General features: G+C 59.9%; 1 protein-coding gene across 8 annotated transcripts in view; it reads right to left on the bottom strand.

The window, feature by feature from the left end:
* Positions 1-440: 440 nt before the first annotated feature.
* Positions 441-15,004, bottom strand: part of ATP13A2 (ATPase cation transporting 13A2) — a 41,243-nt gene continuing 26,679 nt past the window's right edge. For 5 of the 8 annotated variants that reach the window (XM_085558470.1, XM_085558469.1, XM_085558468.1 and 2 more), the window contains 11 exons: positions 14,034-14,154; positions 13,726-13,850; positions 11,344-11,504; positions 9,570-9,680; positions 7,503-7,636; positions 5,992-6,144; positions 5,796-5,892; positions 5,056-5,279; positions 3,981-4,132; positions 2,716-2,888; positions 441-2,607 (listed from right to left, as the gene is read on the bottom strand). In XM_085558470.1, coding sequence (XP_085414596.1) covers positions 2,437-2,607; positions 2,716-2,888; positions 3,981-4,132; positions 5,056-5,279; positions 5,796-5,892; positions 5,992-6,144; positions 7,503-7,636; positions 9,570-9,680; positions 11,344-11,504; positions 13,726-13,850; positions 14,034-14,154 — 1,622 coding nt within the window. In that variant the 3' untranslated portion in view covers positions 441-2,436. The remainder of the gene's footprint in view (positions 2,608-2,715; positions 2,889-3,980; positions 4,133-5,055; positions 5,280-5,795; positions 5,893-5,991; positions 6,145-7,502; positions 7,637-9,569; positions 9,681-11,343; positions 11,505-13,725; positions 13,851-14,033; positions 14,155-15,004) is intronic. The other 3 variants (XM_021549403.3, XM_085558471.1, XM_085558466.1) reach the window with 1 other exon arrangement.

Here is a 15,004-nt window from a genome sequence, read left to right on the forward strand (position 1 = left end):
CATTTCCTGCCCTAATCCCGGCTCCCCAGGGCAGGGAGGCGCCGCCGGAGCTCGGAGGGGGTTCCGAATTTCCCTGGAAGCGGATCCCTGCAGGAGCAGCCCGGGATGCGGGGAGGCAGCTGGAAAACCCCGGGAGACCCCCGCGGGATGTGGGCAGCTCCGTCTCGGTGGAAGGAGCGAGGTTTCGGAGTCTCAGCCAGGACACCTGGGCTTTTCCAGCCATGATTGTGATTTTCTAGGAAACTCCAGCTGGAGAGAGGTTGTTCAGCCCAGTTTGGGCTGCGGGAATCCCAGCGGTGTCATCCCTGGCTCCAGGCCCTGCTCTCGAGCGTTTCCCAGCCTGGCTGGGAACGAGGTGACCCCAAAACCTCCTCCTGCTCCAGGGTCACTCACCCGTGCCACCCCAAACCCAGCCCCAGCGGGCAGCACGGACGAGCAGCCAGGAAAATAAGTGTTAATTTATTGGACAAGACCCGTGCCAGCCCCATCCGGAACCCGCGAGCGGCGCCGTCGCCTTCCCGACGGGGGAAAAAAAAAAAGAGTTAAAAAATAGAGAATTTGTGGGGTCCGTCATGCTACAGAGGTCCCGGCCCCGAGCAGAGGTGCTCTGCCCGAGCATTCCAAGCAGAGAAGGGGCCCAGGCGCTGGGGATGGAGCAGCAGCCTCGGCAAGCTGGGAACGGGGACTGTAAACTCCCTACACATCTAGAGGGGCCTGGGGCTTCACAGTGTCACAGCTGGGGGTGCTGGGGACAGCAGGGACCCCCCTCCTGGCGGCCTGGGCTGGCCACGAGAGGCTCAAAGCGTGGCCAGCGTGGGAGTGGGGGGAGGCCTGCAGGAAGAGCCGTGCTGGATCCTCCTCCTCCTCCTCCTCCTCCGGATCTTCTCGCCCGTTCCTCCTCCACCTCCTGCTCCTCTGGGCTGTGGCCATGGGATCTGGGCGGCCATGGGATCACCATGGCTGTGGGATCAGCGTGGCTGTGGGATCAGGGATGAGGGTGGCCACGGGATCAGGGTGGCTCTGGGATCAACACAGCTATGGGATCACCATGCCTGTGGGATCAGTGTGGCCAAGGGATCATTGTGGCCATGGGATCAGCATGGCCATGGGATCAGCATGGCTGTGGGATCAGGGATCAGGGTGGTCACGGGATCTGGGTGGCCACGGGATCCCCATGGCTGTGGGATCAGGGATCAGGGTGGCTGTGGGATCAGGGTGGTCACGGGATCTGGGTGGCCATGGGATCACCATGGCTGTGGGATCAGCGTGGCTGTGGGATCAGGGATCAGGGTGGCCATGGGCTCAGTGTGGCCGTGTGACCACCAAGCTGTGGGATCAGGGTAGCTGTGGGATCAGAGATCAGAGTGGCTGTGGGATCAGTGTGGCCATGGGATCAGGGTGGCCATGGGATCAGGGTGGCTCTGGGATCAACACAGCTATGGGATCACCATGCCTGTGGGATCAGTGTGGCCACGGCATCAGTGTGGCCAAGGGATCATTGTAGCCATGGGATCACTATGGGATCAGCATGGCTGTGGGATCAGTGTGGCCAAGGGATCATTGTGGCCATGGGATCAGGGTGGCTCTGGGATCAACAGAGCTATGGGATCACCATGCCTGTGGGATCACCATGGCCACGGCATCAATGTGGCCATGGGATCAGTGTGGCTGTGGGACCAGAGATCAGAGTGGCCAGGCAATCAGGGTGGCCATGGGCTCAGTGTGGCTGTGTGACCACCATGGCTGTGGGATCAGGGTGGCCACAGGATCACTGTGGCTGTGGGATCAGTGTGGTCACGGGATCAGCGTGGCTGTGGGATCGCCATGGCCATGGGGTCAGCGTGGCCATGGGACCAGCATGGTCATGGAATCACCATGGCCGTGGGATCAGCATGGTCACGGGATCAGCATGGCCGTGGGATCAGTGTGGCTGTGGGATCAGTGTGGTCATGGGATCACCATGGCAGTGGGATCACCATGGCTGTGGGATCAGTGTGGTCATGGGATCACCATGGCAGTGGGATCACCATGGCAGTGGGATCACCATGGCTGTGGGATCACCATGGTCATGGGATCACCATGGCTGTGGGATCACCGTGGCCGCGGGATCACCATGGCCGTGGGATCACCATGGCTGTGGGATCACCATGGCTGTGGGATCACCATGGCTGTGGGATCACCGTGGCCGCGGGATCACCATGGCCGTGGGATCACCATGGCTGTGGGATCACCATGGCTGTGGGATCACCATGGCCATGGGATCACCACAGCCATGGGATCACCACGGCTGTGGTATCACCATGGCCACGGGATCAGCCTGGCCATGGGATCCACGTCTGCGATGCCGAGGGATCCCGCCCGCCGCATCCCCGCTTTTTCCAGGATAAATAAATTAAGAAGTGTCCGCGGGCTGGGGCCGAGGCACAGCTGGCGCTGCTATCTCACAGCCACGGACATCCTGGGCGTGGCAAACAGGGGCTGGTCCAGGGGTGGCCAGGCCGGCTGCTGCTGGCTCAGCTCCTTCTCCAGCCTCTTGAAAAGCTTCTTGGAGGCCTTTTTCCGGCGCAGCCTTCGGAAGCAGCCGAGCAAGCCGTGATCCAGGGCGGTCTGCGGCCAGAGCGGGAGGGCAACGGGGTTGGGGGAGGACGGGAGAGCCCCGTGCCCACCTGGGGAACTCCAGGGGGATGCCCCATGCCAAAGCCCCCCCTGACCCACCTCCAGCACGAAGGCAGCGAAGAAGTTGAGGGCAGCAATGCCCAGGAGGAGCAGCTTGAAGCTGAGATCCTCGATGGGCTGGAGCTTCAGCAGGGATTTGGGGAAGCCCAGCGGGTACAGGGTCAGCCAGATCATCAGGCCGAAGAGCAGGATGAGGACGAGCAGGAAGAGCACTGGGGACAGGAGGGGGCGGGGTGAGGGGCAGGGGAGGGAGGGCTGGTGGCTCTCGGTGTCCCATGGGTGTCCTATGGGTGTCCCTGTGGGTGTCTCCGTGGGTTCCCCGTGGGTGTCCCATTGATGTCCTGTGGGTGTCCCGTGGGTGTCCCATTGATGTCCCCGTGGGTGTTTCTGTGGGTGTGCCATGTGTGTCCCTGCAGGTGTTCCATGGGTGTCCCCGTGGGTGTCCCATTGATGTCCCCTTGGATGTCCCTGTGGGTGTCCTACAGGTGTCCCATGGGTGTCTCTGTGGGTGTTCTATGGGCGTCCTGTGGGTTCCTCGTAGGTGTCTCTGTGGGTGTCCCCATGGGTGTTTCTGTGGGTGTGCCATTTGTGTCCCTGCGGGTGTTCCATGGGTGTCCCATGGGTGTCTCTGTGTGTGTCCTGTGGGTGTCCCCGTGGGTGTCCCATTGATATCCCTGTGGATGTCCCATTGATGTCCCCATGGGTGTCCCGTGGGTGTTCCGTGGGTGTCCCATGGGTGTCCCGTGGGTGTTCCGTGGGTGTTCCGTGGGTGTCCCATTGATGTCCCACTGATGTCCCATGGGTGTCCCACTGATGTCCCATGGGTGTCCCATTGATGTCCCCGTGGGTGTCCCGCGGGTGTCCCCGTGGGTGTCCTGCAGGTGTCCCATTGATATCCCCGTGGGTGTCCCATGGGTGTCCCGTGGGTGTCCCATTGATGCCCCCGTGGGTGTCCCGCGGGTGTCCCATGGGTGTCCCATTGATATCCCCGTGGGTGTCCCGTGGGTGTCCCATGGGTGTCCCATTGATATCCCCATGGGTGTCCCATTGATGTCTCATGGGTGTACCCGTGGGTGTCCCATTGATGTCCCCGTGGGTGTCCCGTGGGTGTCCCATGGGTGTCCCATTGATGTCCCATGGGTGTCCCATTGATGTCTCATGGGTGTACCCGTGGGTGTCCCATTGATGTCCCCGTGGGTGTCCCCGTGGGTGTCCCATGGGTGTCCCGCGGGTGTCCCACAGGTGTCCCATTGATATCCCCATGGGTGTCCCATGGGTGTCCCGCGGGTGTCGCGTGCCCTCACCGTTGGTGTAGAGCGGCTCCCGGAAGGGGTGGCCCTTGGACATGGCCACGGCCAGGATGAGGTACTGGAAGCCGCTGACGCAGAACAGGACGGTGTTCTCGTAGTTGGGCAGGTTCTGGGGCGCTGTCACCGTGCTGTTCAGGGGGACGTACCTGGGACAGGGGACAGGCTCAGCAGAGAGGCCAAGGTGGGCTGGACACCACCCCTCGTTCTCCATTGGTTACAACTTTGGGAAGAGCAGAGGCAATTTCCACTCTGGGAGCACGGAATCCCTCCCATCCCTTGGGAATGGGAGCTGGGCCAGAAGGTTTGGGCTGGAGATCAGGGAAGGTTCTTCCCCAGAGGTGCTGGGCACTGCCCAGGGAATGGTCCCAGCCCCGAGAGCCTTTGGACAGGCTGGGATCACTGGGGTGTCTGTGCAGGGCCAGGGGTTGGACTGGATGATCCCTTCTAGCCGAGGACATTCCCTGGTTCCCTGTCTGCTGCCACATCCCAGACCCCAGGACACGCCCTGGGCTCTGCCACCACCTCGGCGCTGTCCCCACCACCAAAGGGCAGGTTCAGGTGGGATATTGGGCAAGACTTCCTCACGGGCAGGGCTGCACAGCCCTGGAACAGCCTGACCAAGGGAGGGTGGAATCAGCACCCCTGGAGTGTCCAAAAACCCCGCGGACACGGCACCTGTGTGGGACTCGGATTCAGCCAAAGAGAGAAACTGAGTTTCCAGCCAGGCAGACGCCTGGGAAAGAGCTGGAGAAAAATGTAAATAATTCTTTATCTCTCCTGTTGTTCACATTGTTTATAGTTAAGTTCTATCACTGTACACCAATGCTATGACTTGTTTTCACTTCAGGACCAGTGGAGTTGGTCCTCACAAAGCTCTGTATAAAAGAGTGGGGTATTTTGAATAAATCAGAGTTTCACTCTCACAGCCTTCTGAGTCAAGTCTATTCATTCCCATCCTGCCTCGACAGCGACACTTGTGTTTAATGGCAAACAGGGGCTGGCGGTTGGACTCGATGACCTTTTCCAAGCCTGGAACCCCACAATTCCCAGACGATCGCGGGGCCCTCACCAGCTCTGTGAGACGGTGATGAAGTAGCTGAGGAGCTGCACGGTGACCAGCAGGGCTGTCTGCAGCAGGAGGCTGCCCAGCACCAGCCCGCTGATCAGGGCTCCCTGCGGGCGCCGCGCGCCCAGCGCCGGCGCCGGCCCCGTGCGCCCCATCAGCACGGCCACCGTGGTGGTGATCACCAGGTCGAAGAACAGGAACTGGAAATCACTCAGGTTGGTGTTGATCTGCGGAGGAGGGAAGGGACAGGCTCAGACCCGGTGGGGTTGATGGTTTAGGGTTTTAGCTTTCGTATTTAATGTGTGTTTGGGAGCCTGCAGGTCTTTAGTGCAGAGCTCCAGACTCTGCACAGGCTCAGCTGCTGCTCTCCCGTTTTGGGCACACACAATTCCTCTCCAGGCCTGGCGATCAAGGACACCTCACTGCCTCAGACCCCGGGAAATTAAACAAAAGGGATCTAGCGGGAGAAAACTCGGGGTAAATGACTTCATTAACTGAAACTGGAATTGGAGGATTAACCCCAATATGCAAATGGACCAAAGTTATCAAAGTGTGAAAACCCTTGAAAAACCGTGGTTCATTTTTGGGTGTAGCCCCTGGTGGGGTTTTGTCTGCCCTAAATGTACCTGAAGGCCCTTCAATAAATACAAGTGCTTCTTATTCCTGTAATTTTGTCTGGCCGCTAAAAAGCATCGGTGCCCCAGGAATTCCCGAGGAAAGCAGGGATTGGGGGTGGGACTCACGGTGTAGAGCAGGAGCACGGACACGAACTGGACCAGGCTGTACAGGGCCATGTACTTGAAGACCCCGAAGGAGGTGACCAAGGAGCACCGGCCCTCCCTGGGATGGGGGGGACACGGCGTCACCACCGGCCACCCGGCAGCAATCCCGAGGGGAATTCCCCCACGTCGCCGGGATTCCCGGGATTCCCCCGCTCACCGGATGACCCTGGGCACGCACTCGATGGTGGCCACGCGGGAGGTGAAGGGCGAGGCCACCGACGCCTCGGCCTCGGACAGCGAGATGCCGACGTCGGCCGCCCGCAGCGCCCCGCAGTCGTTGGCGCCGTCCCCGCACATCCCCACGCAGTAGCTGCGGGAAAGGGACCCCCCGGTCCTCAGGAATGGGAAAGGGATCCTGTGTTCCTCAGGAATGGGAAAGGGATCCTGTGTTCCTCAGGAATGGGAAAGGGACCCCACAGTCCTCAGGAATGGGAAAGGGATCCTGTGTTCCTCAGGAATGGGAAAGGGATCCTGTGTTCCTCAGGAATGGGAAAGGGATCCTGTGTTCCTCAGGAATGGGAAAGGGACACCATGTTCCTCAGGAATGGGAAAGGGATCCTGTGTTCCTCAGGGAATGGGAAAGGGACCCCCCGGTCCTCAGGAATGGGAAAGGGATCCTGTGTTCCTCAGGAATGGGAAAGGGATCCCCCGGTCCTCAGGGAATGGGAAAGGGACACCATGTTCCTCAGGAATGGGAAAGGGATCCTGTGTTCCTCAGGAATGGGAAAGGGACACCATGTTCCTCAGGAATGGGAAAGGGACCCCGCGGTCCTCAGGAATGGGAAAGGGATCCTGTGTTCCTCAGGGAATGGGAAAGGGATCCCGTGTTCCTCAGGGATGGGAAAGGGATCCCGTGTTCCTCAGGAATGGGAAAGGGATCCTGTGTTCCTCAGGAATGGGAAAGGGATCCTGTGTTCCTCAGGAATGGGAAAGGGACCCCGCGGTCCTCAGGAATGGGAAAGGGATCCTGTGTTCCTCAGGAATGGGAAAGGGATCCTGTGTTCCTCAGGAATGGGAAAGGGACCCCGCGGTCCTCAGGAATGGGAAAGGGATCCTGTGTTCCTCAGGAATGGGAAAGGGATCCTGTGTTCCTCAGGAATGGGAAAGGGACCCCCCGGTCCTCAGGGATGGGAAAGGGATCCTGTGTTCCTCAGGGAATGGGAAAGGGATCCTGTGTTCCTCAGGAATGGGAAAGGGATCCTGTGTTCCTCAGGGATGGGAAAGGGATCCTGTGTTCCTCAGGAATGGGAAAGGGATCCTGTGTTCCTCAGGAATGGGAAAGGGACCCCGCGGTCCTCAGGAATGGGAAAGGGATCCCACGGTCCTCAGGGAATGGGAAAGGGACCCCACGGTCCTCAGGGAATGGGAAAGGGACACCATGTTCCTCAGGGAAGGAGATCCCACAGTCCTCAGGGAATTGGGAAGGGGATCCCACACTCCTCAGGGAACAGGGAAGGGGATCCCACACTCCTCAGGGAACAGGGAAAAGCCGTGGCTCGGCCCAGAGAAGCTGTGGGCGCCCCATTCCAGGCTGGAGCCGGTGGAAGTGTCCCTGCCCACGGCACGGGTGCCACCAGGTGATGTCTGAGGTGTCTCCCAGTCAGCCCAGCCTGGAATTCCAGGATTATTCCCGGGGATCCATCCCGGGGATCCGGCCCCTGGCCTTACTTGAGCTCCTGCAGGCTGCAGACCAGCTGGGTCTTCTGCTCGGGCAGCATCCGCGCGAACACCGTGGCACGGAGCAGGATCTGCCAACGGGAGCAGCCGTCGGCATTCCGGGGCAGGACAGGGGGAATGGCCAGCTGGGAATGGGAATGGCCAACTGGGAATGGGAATGGCCAGCTGGGAATGGGAATGGCCAACTGGGAATGGGAATGGCCAGCTGGGAACTGGGAATGGCCAACTGGGAATGGGAATGGCCAGCTGGGAATGGGAATGGCCAACTGGGAACTGGGAATGGCCAACTGGGAACTGGGAATGTCCAGCTGGGAATGGGAATGGCCAACTGGGAATGGGAATGGCCAACTGGGCACTGGGAATGTCCAACTGGGAATGGGAATGGCCAACTGGGAATGGGAATGGCCAACTGGGAATGGGAATGGCCAACTGGGAATGGGAATGGCCAACTGGGAACTGGGAATGTCCAACTGGGCACTGGGAATGTCCAGCTGGGAATGGGAATGGCCAACTGGGAATGGGAATGGCCAGCTGGGAATGGGAATGGCCAACTGGGAACTGGGAATGGCCAACTGGGAATGGGAATGGCCAGCTGGGAATGGGAATGGCCAACTGGGAATGGGAATGGCCAGCTGGGAATGGGAATGGCCAGCTGGGAATGGGAATGGCCAACTGGGAACTGGGAATGTCCAACTGGGAATGGGAATGGCCAACTGGGAATGGGAATGGCCAACTGGGCACTGGGAATGTCCAACTGGGAATGGGAATGGCCAACTGGGAATGGGAATGGCCAACTGGGCACTGGGAATGTCCAACTGGGAATGGGAATGGCCAACTGGGAATGGGAATGGCCAACTGGGAACTGGGAATGTCCAGCTGGGAATGGGAATGGCCAACTGGGAATGGGAATGTCCAACTGGGAACTGGGAATGTCCAACTGGGCACTGGGAATGTCCAACTGGGAATGTCCTGCTGGGAACTGGGAACATCCAACTGGGAACTGGGAATGTCCAGCTGGGAATGGGAATGGCCAACTGGGAATGTCCTGCTGGGAAATGGGAATGTCCAACTGGGAACTGGGAACATCCAGCTGGGAATGCCCAGCTGGGAATGTCCATGTGGGAACTGGGAATGTCCATGTGGGAACTGGGAACGTTCAACTGGGAACTGGGAACATCCAACTGGGAATGGGAATGTCTAACTGGGAATGTCCATCTGGGAACTGGGAATGTCCAACTGGGAATGTCCAACTGAGAACTGGGAATGTCCATCTGAGAACTGGGAATGTCCAGTAGGGAACTGGGAATGTCCAACAGGGAACTGGAAATGTCCAGCTGGGCACTGGGAATGTCCAGCTGGGAACTCGTAATGTCCAACTGGGAATGTCCAGCAGGGAATAGGGAATGTCACAGCAGCCAAAGAAACAGCTGCAGGGAGCTCTGGTTTGGAGCAGTGGGGCTGCAGTGGTAAAACCCGCAGAGGTCAAGGGATGGAACATTCCCAGTGGCACTGGAGGGTTCCAATGGCACTGGAGGGTTCCCAATGGCACTGGAAGGTTCCCAATTTCACTGGAGGGCTCCCAGCCCACTGGAAGGTTCCCAGTGGCACTGGAGGGTCCCCAGCCCACTGGAAGGTTCCCAATGGCACTGGAGGGTTCCCAATGGCACTGGAGGGTTCCCAGTGGTACTGGAGGGTTCCCAGTGGCACTGGAGGGTTCCCAGTGGCACTGGAGGGTTCCCAGTGGTACTGGAGGGTTCCCAATGGCACTGGAGGGTTCCCAGTGGCACTGGAGGGTTCCCAGTGGCACTGGAGGGTCCCCAGCCCACTGGAGGGTTCCCAGTGGCACTGGAGGGTTCCCAGTGGCACTGGAGGGTTCCCAGCCCACTGGAAGGTTCCCAATGGCACTGGAGGGTTCCCAATGGCACTGGAGGGTTCCCAGTGGTACTGGAGGGTTCCCAGTGGCACTGGAGGGTTCCCAGTGGCACTGGAGGGTTCCCAGCCCACTGGAGGGTTCCCAATTTCACTGGAGGGCTCCCCAAGGCTTCCTGCCCCACTCACCCTGGGCAGCAGCTCGGAGAAGTGCTCGCAGACCACCTGGAAGGATTTCCCGTTGAGGGCGAAGTGGCAGTGCCGGGGTGGGAGGGAGGAGCCGTCCTGCTGCTGCAGGCCCTGCAGGAAAACAGCTCCAGCTGCAGCCCAAATCCCTGCGGGGCCCCCAGGCCGAGCCAGGACCCGCCCAGAGCACCGGGAATGGATCCCCAAAATCCTAATTCCTAGCGGGGCTTTTTCAACCTGAAGAAGCAGGGAATGGCTCCCAAAATCCCAATTCCCAGTCCCGGAGCAGTGGGAATGGCTCCTAAAATCCCAATTCCCAGTGGGGCTGTTTGAGGTGCAGGGCTGGGCTGACCAAGGGCTCCATGCCAGACCCAGAGCAGTGGGAATGGCTCCCCAAAATCCCAATTCCCAGTGGGGCTGTTTGGGGTACAGGGCTGGGCTAATCCCAATTCCCAGTGGGTTTCAACCTGTGGAAGCAGGGAATGGCTCCCAAAATCCCAAATTCCAGTGGAGCTGTTTGGGGCACAGGGCTGGGCTGACCCAGCCATCAAAGCCCAGCTTAGAGCAGCAGGAATGTCTCCCCAAAATCCCAATTCCCAGTGGGGCTGTTTGGGGTACAGGGCTGGGCTAATCCCAATTCCCAGTGGGTTTCAACCTGTGGAAGCAGGGAATGGCTCCCAAAATCCCAAATTCCAGTGGAGCTGTTTGGGGTACAGGGCTGGGCTGACCCAGCCATCAAAGCCCAGCTTAGAGCAGCAGGAATGGCTCCCCAAAATCCCAATTCCCAGTGGGGTTGACTGGTGGGGACAGGGCTGGGCTAATCCCAATTCCCAGTGGGGCTGTTTCAACCTGGAGAAGCAGGGAACGGCTCCCCAAAATCTCAAATTCCAGTGGAGCTGTTTGGGGTGCAGGCCTGGGCTGACCCAGCCATCCATGCCCAGCCTGGAGCAGGATCTGGCAGCATCCATGGGGACATGTTTGGATCCAGCCTGGATCCCTGGATGTGCTCCAGGGAAAGGCGGGAGCAGCTGAGCCTCTCCCAGAGGATGGATTTATGAGGAGAGGGATCACAGCCTCCAAGGATAACGATGCTGGAAAAGCCCTTCCCATCCCTGGGAGGGCTCAGGGCCAGGCTGGAGCACCCTGGGATAGTGGAAGGTGTCCCTGCACAGGGAATGGGACGAGCTTTGAGGTAACTTCCAACACAATTTGGGATTCCGGGATTCCCAGGACTGCGGAGAAAGCCAGATTTGAGGGACTCCATTTTTTAGATATTGGGAAAAAATTCCTCCCTGTGAGGGTGCCTAGAGCAGCTGTGGCTGCCCCTGGATCCCTGGAGGTGCCCAAGGCCAGGCTGGACAGGGCTTGGAGCACCCAATGGTGGTGGAAGGTGTCCCTGCCCATGGAATGGGATGAGCTTTAAGATCCTTTCCAACCCAACCCAATTTGGGATTCCGGGATTCCCAGGACTGTGGAGAAAGCCAGATTTGAGGGACTCAAATTTTTAGATATTGGGAAAAAATTCCTCCCTGTGAGGGTGTGAGGCCCTGGCACGGGATGCCCAAAGCAGCTGTGGCTGCCCCTGGATCCCTGGCAGTGCCCAAGGCCAGGCTGGACAGGGCTTGGAGCACCCAATGGTGGTGGAAGGTGTCCCTGCCCATGGAACGGGATGAGCTTTAAGGTCCCTCCGACCCCAAACCATGCTGGAATTCTGGGATTCCACGAAAAACCAACCCCCTGCAGGGTGCCAGGGCAGTTTGGTGTCCCGGGCTCTCACCTCGGGCTGCTCCTCGCCCTGGGAGTGCTCGGCCAGGACGAACTTGAGGGCGGCGGGTTTGTCGTGGCCGGGCGGCGAGGCCGTGACGAAGATCACGCCCTCGTTGGGCTCCACCATGCGGCACCCCCGCGCCACGTTCATGGCTGTCAGCATGTTGTCCCCTGCCAGGGACACGTGGGCCATCAGCAAGGAGGTTCTGGCACGTCCAGGCCAAGAGGAGCAGCTCCAAGCTGTCCCCTCGCCCGGCCACCGCAGCCACGTGGTGGCTTGGATTCCATCTTCTCTCCTCCAAAACCTCCTGCCTGCCCTGCCCCAGAGAAATGTGGGCTCAACCCCTGTTCTCCTGCCTGGAAAACACCTGGAGGTGACCCTACACCCCCTGCATCGGGCACGGAGTTTGGGAGTTCAAACGCGGCAACATCTGGGGGGTGGAGAGCAGGACAATGAGTTCTTCCACCCAAAACACGGCCACAGCATCCCGCAGGGCAGGGATGCACGGAGCCAGGGGCCAGGAATCCTCCAGGTGCCCCCACAGCGGCTGGGGTTCCTGCTGGGAATCCTGGTGGGACTCCTGGGAGGGATTCTGGTGGGGATTCTGGGGTGGGGTTCCTCGTGGGGTTCCTGGTGGGGTTCCTCATGGGGTTTCTGGTGGGGTTCCTGGTGGGGATCTGGTGGGGTTCCTGGTGGGGATCTGGTGGGGTTCCTCGTGGGGTTCCTCGTGGGGTTCCTCGTGGGGTTCCTCGTGGGGTTCCTCATGGGGTTTCTGGTGGGGTTCCTGGTGGGGATCTGGTGGGGTTCCTGGTGGGGTTCCTGGGGTGGGGTTCATGGTGGGGTTCCTGGGGCGGGGTTCATGGTGGGGTTCCTGGGGTGGGATTTCTGCTGGGGTTCCTGGGGTGGGATTTCTGCTGGGATTCCTGGGGTGGGATTTCTGGTGGGATTTGTGGTGGGGTTCCTGGTGGTGATCTGGTGGGGTTCCTGGTGGGGTTCCTGGGGTGGGGCTCATGGTGGGGTTCCTGGGGTGGGATTTCTGGTAGAATTTGTGGTGGGATTCCTGGTGGTGATCTGGTGGGGTTTCTGCGGTGGGGTTCCAGGTGGGGTTTCTGGGGTGGAGTTCCTGGGATGGGATTTTTCTTGGGATTCCTGGTGGGGATCTGGTGGGGTTTCTGGGGTGAGGTTCCTGGTGGGGTTCCTGGGATGGGATTTCTGTTGGGAATCCTGGTGGGATTCGTGGTGGGGTTTCTGGGGTGAGGTTCCTGGTGGGGTTCCTGGGATGGTTCCTGGGATGGGATTTCTGTTGGGATTCCTGGTGCAGTTCCTGGTAGAGATCGTGGTGGGGTTCCTGGTGGGGTTCTTGGGATGGGATTTCTGGTGGGATTTGTGGTGGGGCTCCTGGTGGTGATCTGGTGGGGTTTCTGGGATGGGATTTCTGTTGGGATTTGTGATGGGATTCCTGGTGGGGATCTGGTGGGGTTTCTGGGGTGGGGTTCCTGGTGGGGTTCCTGGGATGGTTCCTGAGGATGGGATTTCTGTTGGGATTCCTGGTGGAGTTCGTGGTAGAGATCCTGGTGGGGTTTTGGGGGTGGGGTTCCTGGTGGGGTTCCTGGGGTGGGATTTCTGTTGGGAATCCTGGTGGGATTCCTGGTGGTGATCTGGTGGGGTTTCTGGAGTGGGGTTCCTGAGGTGGGGTTTCTGGAGTGGGATTTCTGTTGGGATTTGTAGTGGGGTTCCTGGTTGGGTTCCTGGTGTGGGGTTCCTGGTGGGGTTCCTGGGGTGGGATTTCAGGTGGGGTTCCTGGGGTGGGATTTCTGTTGGGATTTGTAGTGGGGTTCCTGGTGGGATTCTTGGTGGGGATCTGGTGGGGTTTTAGGGGTGGGTTTCCTAGGATGGGATTTCTGTTGGGAATCCTGGTGGGGTTCCTGGTGGTGATCTGGTGGGGTTCCTGGGGTAGGATTTCTGTTGGGAATCCTGGTGGGATTCCTGGTGGTGATCTGGTGGGGTTTCTGGAGTGGGGTTCCTGAGGTGGGGTTTCTGGAGTGGGGTTCCTGTTGGGATTTGTGGTGGGGTTTCTGGGGTGGGGTTCCTGGGGTGGTTCCTGGGGTGGGATTTCTGTTGGGAATCCTGGTGGGGTTCCTGGTGGTGATCTGCTGGGGTTCCTGGGGTGGGATTTCTGGTGGGATTTGTGGTGGGATTCCTGGTGGTGATCTGGTAGGGTTCCTGGGGTGGGGTTCTTGGTGGGATTCCTGGTGGGATTCCTGGTGGTGATCTGGTGGGGTTCCTGGAATGGGGTTCCTGCTGGGAAAGCCCTTTCCCCTGCACACTGCCCAGGCCTGTCCGTGCTCCATCCCTCCCCGAGCCCCGCGCGCCGCTCCCCCCCAGGGTCACCTGTCACCATGACGGGGCGGATGTTGGCGCTCCTCAGCAGCTGGATCACCGGGGCAGACTCCGGCTTCAGCACGTTCTTCATGACCAGGAACCCCAGGAAGTTCAGGCCGCTCTCCACGGAGTCCCTGGTGGGACACACGGAGCCTTTCATCACCTCCAAAACCAGCACAGGGCACCGAGCAGCTCAAACCCACCTGGGAACCAGCCAGGGATTCCCTCTGTGTGGATCCGGGCTGAATTCCCTGCAGGGCACCCCGGGGAACGCGGGAGCGCGTGAGGAGGAGGAGAGAGGGAGCGCTGGCACCCACCTGGGGAGCTCCAGGGCCTCCTCAAAGGTGGCCACCGTGCCCAGGGCTTTGCAGGCCAGGGCCAGGACCCGGAACCCGTCGGTGGTGTAGTGCCGGAGCACCTGGGAGAAATCCGGGGGCACTGGAAAAGCGAGGCCGGAACAGCTCCTGAGGGAACCGCGGCTCCGGAAGGGGACACGGAGCTCTGGGGTGTGGGTGCTCATGAGCAGCTGCACCTCGGGGAGCCTGGAGATCCCAGCATGGGCTGGGGGAAGCCCCCAACTCCAAGGGGCCTGGAGATCTCACCCTGGGCTGGGGAATTTTCTCCTCATCCCAAGGGGCCTGGAGATCCCATCCTGGGTTGTTGGAAGCTCTCCTCATCCCAAGGGACCTGGAGATCCCATCCTGGGCTAGGGAACACTCTCCTCATCCCAAAGGACCTGGAGATCCCATCCTGGACTGGAGAATGCTCTCCTCATCCCAAGGGACCTGGAGATCCCATCCTGGACTGGGGAATGCTCTCCTCATCCCAAGGGAGCTGGAGATCCCATCCTGGACTGGAGAATGCTCTCCTCATCCCAAGGGACCTGGAGATCCCATCCTGGACTGGGGAATGCTCTCCCCATCCCAAGGGACCTGGAGATCCCATCCTGGACTGGAGAATGCTCTCCTCATCCCAAGGGACCTGGAGATCCCATCCTGGACTGGGGAATGTTCTCCTCATCCCAAGGGACCTGGAGATCCCATCCTGGGTTGGGGAATTTTCTCCTCATCCCAAGGGAGCTGGAGATCCCATCCTGGACTGGGGAATGTTCTCCTCATCCCAAGGGAGCTGGAGATCCCATCCTGGGTTGTTGGAAGCTCTCCCCATCCCAAGGGACCTGGAGATCCCATCCTGGACTGGAGAATGCTCTCCCCATCCCAAGGGACCTGGAGATCCCATCCTGGACTGGGGAATGCTCTCATCCCAAGGGGCCTGGAGATCCCATCCT

Source organism: Lonchura striata, chromosome 21 (assembly GCF_050655825.1).
Source record: "Lonchura striata isolate lonStrDom1 chromosome 21, ASM5065582v1, whole genome shotgun sequence".
Classification (NCBI taxonomy): Eukaryota; Metazoa; Chordata; class Aves; order Passeriformes; family Estrildidae; genus Lonchura; species Lonchura striata.